This window comes from Scyliorhinus canicula, chromosome 25 (assembly GCF_902713615.1).
Source record: "Scyliorhinus canicula chromosome 25, sScyCan1.1, whole genome shotgun sequence".
Lineage (NCBI taxonomy): Eukaryota > Metazoa > Chordata > Chondrichthyes > Carcharhiniformes > Scyliorhinidae > Scyliorhinus > Scyliorhinus canicula.
This window is the reverse complement of record NC_052170.1, coordinates 2,666,770-2,677,758: the sequence shown is the minus strand read 5'-3', so window position 1 is coordinate 2,677,758 and position 10,989 is coordinate 2,666,770. Positions and strand designations below refer to the sequence as shown.

The 10,989-nt window shown below is 45.3% G+C and overlaps 1 protein-coding gene across 10 annotated transcripts in view; it reads right to left on the bottom strand.

The window, feature by feature from the left end:
- Positions 1-6,338: 6,338 nt before the first annotated feature.
- LOC119957073 (myosin-13-like) overlaps positions 6,339-10,989 on the bottom strand; it is a 35,566-nt gene continuing 30,915 nt past the window's right edge. For all 10 annotated transcript variants that reach the window (XM_038784716.1, XM_038784717.1, XM_038784715.1 and 7 more), the window contains 4 exons: positions 10,276-10,349; positions 9,823-9,908; positions 8,511-8,578; positions 6,339-6,475 (listed from right to left, as the gene is read on the bottom strand). In XM_038784716.1, coding sequence (XP_038640644.1) covers positions 6,461-6,475; positions 8,511-8,578; positions 9,823-9,908; positions 10,276-10,349 — 243 coding nt within the window. In that variant the 3' untranslated portion in view covers positions 6,339-6,460. The remainder of the gene's footprint in view (positions 6,476-8,510; positions 8,579-9,822; positions 9,909-10,275; positions 10,350-10,989) is intronic.

Sequence of the window (10,989 nt, the reverse complement as noted above, 5' to 3'; positions counted from 1 at the left end):
ACTTGCCCAAAGGAGAAGGTGACTTGTGTGTCATTTTTCTCCTTTAGCTCCATACAGGCTCGAACCTTGTGCAAATGTGAACTTACCACCTGCCTCTCCAACAGAACAGAGTGGTGGATTCCTTTGGAAGTTCCCCATTCAGACTCCTAACCTGTTTCAAGGGCTGCACGGTAGCACAGTGGTTAGCACAGTTGCTTCACAGCGCCAGGGTCCCAGGTTCGATTCGACAGTGGGTCACTGTCTGTGCGGAGTCTGCACGTTCTCCCCGGGTCTGCGTGGGTTTACCCCCACAGCCCAAAGATGTGCAGGTTAGGTGGATTGGCCATGCTAAATTGCCCATATTGTCCAAAAAAAGGTGAGGTGGGGTTACTGGGTTAAGGGGATAGGGTTGAAGTGTGGGCTTGGATAAGGTGCTCTTTCCAAGGGATGGTGCCGATTCAATGGGCCGAATGGCCACCTTCTGCACTGTAAATTCTATAAGATAAAGACAGTTTTGTAGCCTGAATATTGTTGGTGCCTCTGAAACAGCATTTCCGGGTGGGAAAACCAGGAGCAAAATGTTGAATTCTGAAAATTGGGATTAATACAAAAGGTTTTTACCAATTATTTTTAAATTCTGACATCTGAAGTACAACATTGAACAAGGGAGAGATCAGTACAGAACTGTCCTGTAAAATTTAATGTTACCTCAGTGCCACATCCACATATGTACAGCTCTCGCGCACTGTGAACTTTTTAACTCCTCATTTGTTTGTTTTTTGACAATTTATTACATGGTGCAAGGGAGCATTGGGCGAGGCACCTTTTACCTCTGGGACCTGGGTTCATATTTATCTGCAAAGAAACCAGGTGGAATTGTCGTTACCCTAACATGGACCGTCTCAAACTAGACAGTAGAGAGCAGCACAAAATGTAACACTAATTGGCACCAAAGACTGTCTCTGACCACGGGGTGTTGGTGTGGGAAATGGAAGCTCTGTGTCAGAGGACGGGGCACAACATTAGAATAGGAAAGAGTTTTGTTCAGCACCTACCCATAGTGTACCTGGTGACCATAGGATGGCCCCCAATCGATATTCTGATCTCTGAGAGTCCAGCACTCTTACCTAACCCAAAGCTGCAACACTTAGAGCTACAAAAGCTTCAAGATTGACTACTAATCCGAATGGCACCTCAAGGTGTCATCTTTCTTAACTAATTGATCAAACAGATAAGAGCTGGCTAACTGCATTATTATTTAGGTTGTTATTTATTCCATTAGGTGCCACTGCTGTTTTGTGAGATGTGGTTGTTTGTGTTTCAGAATAAGCTGTGGTTCTGAAGCAGAGTTGTGTTTATGTCCCTTTTGTCTGACTACACCCTCCCCAGCCCCCAGGAGGGGATCTGTTGCGTATGAATGTAGCACTTTTGATTTTTGGACTTGGTCTGACATGCCAGGATGCTGTTAGGAATCCAGGACCAGTGTAGTTTAACAATGAGGCCACAGATCAGAGATCACCAGAAACCGGTGATCACTGTATGAAATTAGTGCAAACAGTACCCAACTGATCCCAAAGTTTATCCAGGAAAAATATTTTCAAATCCATTTCCTTTTTTGGCAGGGGACCTCAATGCAGCAGTTTTAGATTTGTCGCTCTAGCTGTTGGGTTTTGTATGCTGCCGATTACATCCTTGTAAACTCAAGCCAACCCTGACTCGCCAGGTACAGAACTTGACTGGAAGTTTTAGAATTATGTTTGGGAACTTGAGCATTGCTAGACAGATTGCTAAATCACCTTGACAGTGCCTAATTTGTGTTTGCAGCAGACGAAGAGTGACACGTGCATGTTGTTTGTGTCTAGCAACCTTTAAATGTGTTTGACAGATTGGCTTCATTCCGTCTCGACCTGGTTATGATTGAATCTATGTCTGTCCTGCGGCCCAATCCGGCCGCTATAGATTTTGGGGTGCAAGATCTGAAAGCTTTGTTTTAATTATTGATAGTTTTATTTGGAAGTGTTTGTACACCTTAGTGCCTATCTGTAACAAGAAGCCTTTAGGGATATTACTTGGCTGAAATAAGTGAGCTCCTTGGAGAGAGACAGAGGGGGGGATGGAGTGGGGTGTTGACAAGGGCAGGAAAAGCTCAGACTCCCTGGTGATGCGGATATTGGAGATGTTCGAGTTTCCTAAAGCTCACAGTGAAAGCCGATTTGTAGAGACTGCAGTGACGTCGCGCTGTCACCTCCGTGGACGGGCGCTCAGCCCTCCCCACAACATAGAGTTAGCATTGCTGTAGAAAACCCTTCGAGACATCAATACTTTGTAATAATTGTTCCATTTGGGGCTCATGCTGAAAGAAAAACACTGGACAAACCCATCATCAGAACACGATGGGCAGTCTAACCTTCATGTGAATGTTAACCTCAAATTGTTTCTTTTCGAGAGGGGAGGTGTTTCTAATTGTTTGCACAATCATTTGGACTTTACTTTTAGAGAAGTCATTTTATGTTGCATCGTTATTAATTTTTAAAAGTTGGGACAGTAACAGGAAGATTAAAAAAAGCCTATTTAAGTTTTGATGATCCATCTTTCTTTACTTTAGCTGCAAGGTTAGTGCTTGAACTGTAGCCACTCCCAGTCTGATTTACTAATTGGCTTTACTGCGGGGTGTGTAATACTCAATTCCAAATTACTCAAACTGGCAGGAGGAAATGGGAGTGTAGTCAGTTCTGAATGTATTATAAAAATGGTCACACCCAATCTTCCAAATTCAGATATGTAGTTGTTGAATATTTTGCTAATGACTGTAAATGCACATTATTAAAATGTTTTTCTGATTACCTCAACTATTTCCATGACAACATCCAGTCCTGGGGTTTTTTCTCATTGTAAACTATATGTAAACGCTGCTCCCTTACTGAAGCCTTGCTGTCTGAATATATAAAGATGGTAAGCCCCCTTTTCACTGATACACCGACACCGGCCCTATTGCAATTTGTACCTTTGAATTTCAATCCATCCAAAGTAGGTTGCTTCTTTCCTTTTGAACAGGCTGTTTATAACTGAGAAATTATTGCTTTTTTTATCTGTTCCAACATGCCCCAGGTGCCAGTGCTTGCACTGAGTTGAGGTTGGCTGTAGGATGGTGGAGTGGCAGGAGTTGAGGGTTGGCTGTAGGATAGTGGTCTTGGTAGAATCTTTCCTTGATCTCTCTTCCTGGTGTGATGGGAATTCCCTCAGTTCTGTCCTTGTGGTTTTGTTTCTCTTTGCCCACCGTCCCAAACATGGTCTAATTGCTCGGATAAATATGGTTTCCTGCATCTCTTCCCATTCCGGAATCAAACATATGCACCATATTGTTGAGTGCAGCCAGGCTGTTTATCTTTGGAGAACCTCCTCCCTACATTTCCAACAAGGGTCACCGAATAGCAATGGGGGATCAAGAACTATTGGAAATTCCCCTCTCTCCCGGCCATCACCCTAAAATAGGGCGGAGCAGACTGGACCAGATATAGAAACCATTATGTTCCTCACCCAGCAGGTATCTTCATTACCTCGAACCATTCGGGGAGATGTTCCCTATTTTTGTTTGAAGCTTGATTCAGTGAAGTGAAAATTAGAACCGTAACTCTCTCCCCACCCAGGGCTGGCTATTGGCAGAGATGTGTCTCATCCAAATCATATGTAAATCAAATCGTGCAAGATTGATGAGAAAATCAGGTGTATAATCTCTCTTTGGAGCCTTTGCTGTATTTGTACATTTTAATTCCAATGCCCAACTTTGAAATGAAGAATCACATTAACCTGGAATGGGAGAAGTTGGGATCTATCTCCGGAATGGCCAGTGCAATGGTCGTTATTTAGTTTGAGAGAATATTGAACTTTGTATTTAAATTATGTCTGTATTCCCACTGTGTCATTGAAATCTGTTCATTGTTAACACTGTTGTGCATGTACTACTGAAAACAACTGTCCCAACACTGCTGTTTTAGTGGGGCCTGTGTGTCTATTGATGGTGTCCAAATTACTTTATACCTCCCTTAATTGCATAGTGTTGAATTGTGCAGTCCTGTGCTGCTACCTTGTCATGAATGACGAGGAAAACCCCAAGCTCTGTCCCTGGTCTGTGATGAGCTTTCGAATCTCCGTTGGGGATGTGTCACCTCTGAGATAGTCAGGGTTTCTCGTCCTGATTGCTGCACAATAACTCTGCTGAAAACAGCATGCCAAGAGCATCAGTGGCAGCTGATCAGTCCTGCTTGTGGTTCCTGTGCATGGCTAGCACGAGAACCATATCTCAGTGTGGATCAGCATCATCAGAAGAGAAGGGAGGATCAGGGTAAAATTTGCTGTGAATTTCCCCTTCTGCCGGTTGCTGCTGTACGGTCAGACAGTGATGCTCCTGGCTGCATTCAGCCTAATGCAGAGAAGTCCCATCTTCTCAGCAATACAGGCCTCTCTAAAACAGACACTGTACCCTGCAACTAACACAGTACTGCTAAAGCAGACGTTTTTCACTGTGGGACATGAGGGGGTTCCCAGGAAACACTGGGAGCTTTTAACCCTTTGAGGATGTATTTTTGGTGGAGGAGGAGAGCAAGGAAGTGCATCCCTCCTTCTCCCAGCGTCCTTGCACATCTTGCAGCTGGAGTGGAGTGGAGGAAGGTGTAGAAGGTAGAGTACTCTGTACGTGTCCTCCCCATCATGGTTCGAGCTGTGCAGCCGTAGTCCCTTTTCATCCTAATTTTGCATTAAAGGGGTGGGGCAAGCTATTTTAAATACAACTTCCTTTAAAGATTTACTTTCTCTAAATGTATGTGCAGCTCTGCGTAAACATTACGTAATGTGGAACACGAAGGACCTGTGCATGGGCCTCGAGTTTGAAAGCCGGTGAAAATGTCTGAAGTTGCAGTTTTTTCAGATCAGTTGGACAAGGGGTTAACCACACTCCTCAAAGGATTAAAGCCTCAACCTCTTTCTAATTTATTTTGTTCCGAAATAAACTCTTGTTAACTTGAAGCTGTTTGGCAGTTTTAAATAAATGGAAATATCCACAATTGACAATCCCTATACTTCAGCTCGTATTGTTTATTTAACACTTGAGGATCTAACCCACCCAACTACAGACACCAGATGTAAAATGTGAGGGGAGTTGCTGAAGGTTAAAGGGAGTAAAACTAAAATAACATTAAATACACAAGACAACAGAAGAAAGGGAATATTCGATTGTTATTAAACACAACATGTAGAGCAAATGACAGAATGTTTCTGTACACAGTGCTCAGTAGTAAGACTGGGTTAGTAGCGAGGGTAGTTGAGGACCTTCGGGTCATTTACCAAGCAGATGTTCCAGAGGGGAGAGAGTTCAGATGAGATAAAATCAGATGCCACTGCCTTTCACCCTGTGATATTCATGCAATGAAGACTGATTTTCAAACCATTGTTCTTTGTGAGCCCGACGGTTTGTGGACTGTGTTCGAGGAAATCCCAGACCGACCAAGTTTAACGTTTCGAGTCAGTATGACTGCTTCAGAGGGATCTCTCGCTGACATTGGTTAGGTGCACTCTTCACGTTGGGGATTTGGCTTTGAACACATTGTGTACGGGTCTGTTAGCGTTACAACTTTCTGTCACAAACCAGCATCCACAGTGTTTGGCTTTTATATTAAACATTTTGATGCCAGTTCACCTGCCGCCAAATTGTGGCTCCAAAAGTAAAGTCACTTTCCACCAAAATGGTAATTGCAGCCTGGACTCAGCGGGTTGCCCTGGGTGTTGGGAAGGGGTGACTGGGTCAGACAGCTCCAACCCCAGCCTCCACCACCATGGCTGGAGCAGCAGAAAGAGCAGAACTTTCAGTCTTGTGCTCTGACCTGCTGTTTCACCCCTACTGCTAGTAGATGTGCTTGGCTGTGATTTCCCCCTATGGTTAACTAGCTGCCACAACAGTTGTTAAGCTCACATGACGGAGCATTGCTTGGGCAAGCTGTCTGATGTCAGCCAAGCGGTACTGCTGGGGTCTGGTGAGGAACAAAGAACTTGGCTCCAAAGTTGCTTCCTGTCTCTCTTGGTGTCCAAAGCAAAATGAAATGAAATGAAATGAAAATTGCTTATTGTCACGAGTAGGCTTCACTGAAGTTACTGTGAAAAGCCCCTAGTCGCCACATTCCGGCGCCTGTCCGGGGAGGCTGGTACGGGAATCGAACCGTGCTGCTGGCCTGCTTGGTCTGCTTTAAAAGCCAGTGATTTAGCTGAGTGAGCTAAACCAGTCCCAGAGTGATGTAAATTCCCAGGGTGTGTGTGCCCGAGTCCTGAGAGACTAGAAAACATTGACATCTCAATAAATATACGTGATGTGAGTTTGTGTAATTCATTTTATTAAGTTTGAGGCCCCTGGCCTTTTGCACCTGTCTGCGATGCTGTTCCGGCAGCTGGGTCATTGGATTCAGGGCAGTAGCTGTCAAAAGCTTCGACTGTTCTACCATGTGTCAGTCTGGAGGAAAAGCAAAGGATGGGTAAGTCATGAGCCGCATCAGGGTTCTCCAGATGCCAGAGAGGGGGAAGGGCTTTATTCTCCTTGGTTCTAGATTGGTGTGAGCTTGCGAATGGGGAGGGAGGGCTATTACAATGTACAAACATGTCTAGGGTATTTGAGTGTTTCATTGTCCTCTCCTCTTGTTCCCCTGGGACATTCAAACTAATTCCAAAAGGAACCAGATTGCTTTGTGTCGCCCAGGTCTTACGAAGGGAGAAATGTTGGGGTGGGGAATTGACCATAAACATTATTCAAATTATTGCTCTCATCGTGACAATGAGCAAGATGAATTGCAATGATCTCGGAGAGTGGGATGTGGTGTTTTAGCCTAAAATTGTTTATTGGGGATTGCAGTGGTCACAGGGATAGGGTGGGGGAGTAGACATGTCGGAAATCTAGTTATCAAACTCCAGGATCTCCACTGCTGCAGGGACCAGTGAGAAAGGCACTTGTATATTTCCACATGGGGAACTGTCCGTTTCCACTTGGCAAACACCAAATTGCTATGAAATGCTTTGGGATCCTGACATCTTTAAAGATGATATATAAACAAGTCATTTTTTGTTTCGAACATAACAAAGAGCCTTTGACTCTGCAATGCCATCCTCGCCTCTGAGCCAGAAGGTGGAGGGTTTGAATCCAATTCGAAGCAATCCAGGCAAGTGGAGATCAGAGCATCGATTTGGAAGGCTGGATTGACATTGACAGCAGGATACTCGCATCCAGAGATTTTGGCTGTTCCCCTTTTCATCTTATTAGAGCCCAAGATAATTCCCCCCTCATACAGGATTAGCCTGCCTATCCACTGGTTAAAAAATTGCTAATGGCCTGGGACAGATGTTCAGAGTCTGGTGGAAAACTAGATTAGAGAGAGTCATGGTGCTTGAATCAGGACTAAGATTCAAATCTGTAGACATATATTGGGAAATGGAGGCTCTTTTGCACCAGTGTTGATATCTAACCTCGGCTTGAATATTTTTTTCCCACTTAAGGGGCAATTTAGTGTGGCCAATTTACCTACCCTGCTTTGGATTGTGGGGGTGAAAGCAGAGGCCGGTGTGCTATATGGGGTCGTAAAAGCCAAGCAGTATCCATGTTCCATTCCTGGTCTGTACAGAATCAGCTCGGGGCTAGAATGGAGCCTGGAGCCTGGAGCTGTGATGCAACAGTGCTAACCAGTGTGCTACCATGCTGCCCCGGTGGGGCAGCTTATGGTGGGGGGAGGGGGTTGGCAGCAAGGGTTCCTACTCATTAAGTTGCAGCAGGTCGTGTCTGCGTGGCTCTCACCCCCACAGTCCAAAGATTGGCCACACTAAAATTGCACCTTAATTGGACATTTTAAAAAAAAATAGCAGCAGGTGAGGATCTACAGGGGGAAACGCACGAGTCCCCTCTCCTACAGAAGGTGAACATTACATATTTACCATCTGTGGACCAGAAAAACGTTTGCTAGCCTAACCCCATCTTCCAGCTCATGGTGTCGAGCTCTGTCAGTTACAGCATTTCAAGTGCAGGGTTTTTTCCTCTATCACCCTTTCACGCAGTGAGTTCCCGACTCCCATTCTTCAAATTCTCCAGTCCTGGCAATATCCTCGTACTTAGATTGTGCAGGGTTAGGGGATGGGAGAATGGCTCTAACTGCATTGCTCATTCGGAGAGCTGGCACAGACACGATGGGCAGGAAGGCCTCCTCCTGTGCTGTAACAATGCTGATCCTGTCCCTCCTGTCAGGACAGGACTGTACTGAGTACTGTAGCTGCAGTCTAACAAGTGTTTTATACAGTTCCAGCCTCCAATACAAAAGGATTCCATTTACCATCCTGGTAAATGGTGATTGCCAAATTATCTACCCTGCTGGCTTCAGTGATCTGTGGACAGCACTCCAACACTCATATCGCGAGTTCACACTTTTAGGAAAGATGGGGAAACAGTGGGGCAGGGTGAACAGGGCAAGGGGTGGGCATGCGGTTAACCTGATTAACGTCTAACTCACATCAGAATCTGAGGCATTGGACATGTGTTTCACCATCAGCTCTTTCCTTGTACATTCAATACTTCTACCTGTTAAAGAGAAGTAAGGTTTCATTAGTAATGGTCCTGTGTTGGTTCGATGTTATGGTCAGAAAGGCTAATTGACTTGTGCATTTAACTCGACTCTCAAATGATTTGGCAGGAAGGTTATTTCGATAGCCACATAAACAAATGTTGGGCTCCCCTGCTGGCCCGACTGCAATCAGCTAGGCTGCCACATCACATCTAGGATGCAGCCTTAGAGCATCCTGCTACATATGGGTCAGTGCCAACACACCAATTAGTGCCCTCACCAACTGTGCGGTTTTCACATTCTCCCCGTGTCTGCGTGGGTTCCACCCCCGCAACCCAAAGATGTGCGGGTCAGGTGGATTGGCCACGATAAATTGCCCCTTAACTGGGAAAAAAATAATTGGGTACTCTAAATTTAAAAAAAAGTTAACACAGGGCATCATGAGATATCAGTGTCAACACTGGAAACATTTTTTTAAAATTTAGAGTACCCAATTCATTTTTTCCAATTAAATGGCAATTTAGCATAGCCAATCCACCTACTCTGCACATCTTTGGGTTGTGGGGACGAAACCCACGCAAACACGGGGAGAATGTGCAAACTCCACACGGACAGTGACCCGGGGCCCAGGGATTGAACCTGGGACCTCAGCACCGTGAGGCAGCAATGCTAACCCACTGCCCCATCGCGCTGCCCAACATTGGAAATATTGTTGGTTTGGAGCTAGTCTTTGACTTCTCACCCAAATAAAAATGTCTGAATCAAATACTGGGCCACAGAGAGAGGAGATGCTCGTTTGCTCTTACTCCACATTGGCCAGGGATAGTTCATGGCATGGGGATTAGAGTAAGGATTATGGAGCTCACAACCAGTTTAACATTTAAATGACTTGGAAAAATAAATATATTGTGGATGGGTTTGTGTGAGCTCCTGTTTCCCTTTCTAATAACATGAATCTCAAGTTGGCAGTTATTAAAGGGCGGCACGGTGGCACAGTGGTTAGCACAGCTGCCTTACGGCGCCGAGGTCCCTGGTTCAATCCCGGCCCCGGGTCACTGTCCGTGTGGAGTTCGCACATTCTCCCCGTGTCTACGTGGGTCTCACCCCCACAACCCAAAAAGATGTGCAGGGAAGGTGGATTGGCCACGCTAAGTTGATCCTTAATTGGAAAAGAAATGAATTGGGTACTCTAAATATATTTTTTTAAAGTTGGACGCTATTAAAAACAAGTGATTATAAAATCCATGCTGTTCAGACTGACCTCTCTTAATCCTGGCAATGGTATTGTTTTGTTTGTTGGAATAACAAAGATTCTGAATCTGCTCCTGCATATCAATCATTGCTAATCTGTGTGGAAACACAAGTAGGGAATACAAAACGTTTACAAACTTCCTCACACTCGCTCACTCCACCCTCGGGTTCATTTTCTTGTTGGCTGTTTCTGTACCATTGCTAACCCCTAGGGTGTTTCTTCACCAAGAAGCCATTCTGTGTTACCCCAGCCAGTGAGTGGCAGCAGAGCCCAGCCTAATGCTCTCCTCCTGTCCCAGTAAAGATTACTGGATAGCAATCAGGAGCAGGAACCCAAAGTCTGGGGGGTCCTGCTTGGACCCTTGCTGTTCTGTCTGGATCAGTATTACCCAGGCAGTGTATTTATCATTCCATCCCATTCACCCACAATTTCTGCTTTCCACCCAGTTTCTATGCCACCTACTTAATGTCTTTCAGCTCCTGTTCAGGATCCAGTGACTGCACTTGTCTGCATCTTTGTATTAGTCTCTCTAGAATCTGCACAGGAGGGGGGGTAGAGGGCAAAGAACACAAGATGTTACTGGGACATGCGAATGGCAGCCACAAGACCAACACTTAACCTATCATCACTAATGGCACCATCAAATTGTACATTCCACCCTGTACTCTGCTCAGGAAGCCAATTACTGCGGTCAGTTTGTAACTTGACCCAAGACACAATAGTTCACACTCCTGATCACTTCCTCCGCGGCCCCTGGTGGACATCAGGGATGAGGATAAGATCAGGGCAGTTAGTGGAGGTTCTTCCGCTGTTTCTGGAATAGCAGCCCGAGATCAGGAGGAAGCAGTGGAGAATATTTCAGACTGATCCTTCTCAATTGTTTCCATTCCGCCTCATGGCTGCAGGTCTGGCTGGCACACTGATTAATAAACGTCATTAGTCCAAGGGAAATCCTATTCTACTAACTGAGAAACATTGTGTACATAGAACATAGAACAGTACAGCACAGAACAGGCCCTTCGGCCCTCGATGTTGTGCCGAACAATGATCACCCTACTTAAACCCACGTAACCCGTATACCCGTAACCCAACAATCCCCCCATTAACCTTACACTACGGGCAATTTAGCATGGCCAATCCACCTAACCCGCACATCTTTGGACTGTGGGAGGAAAC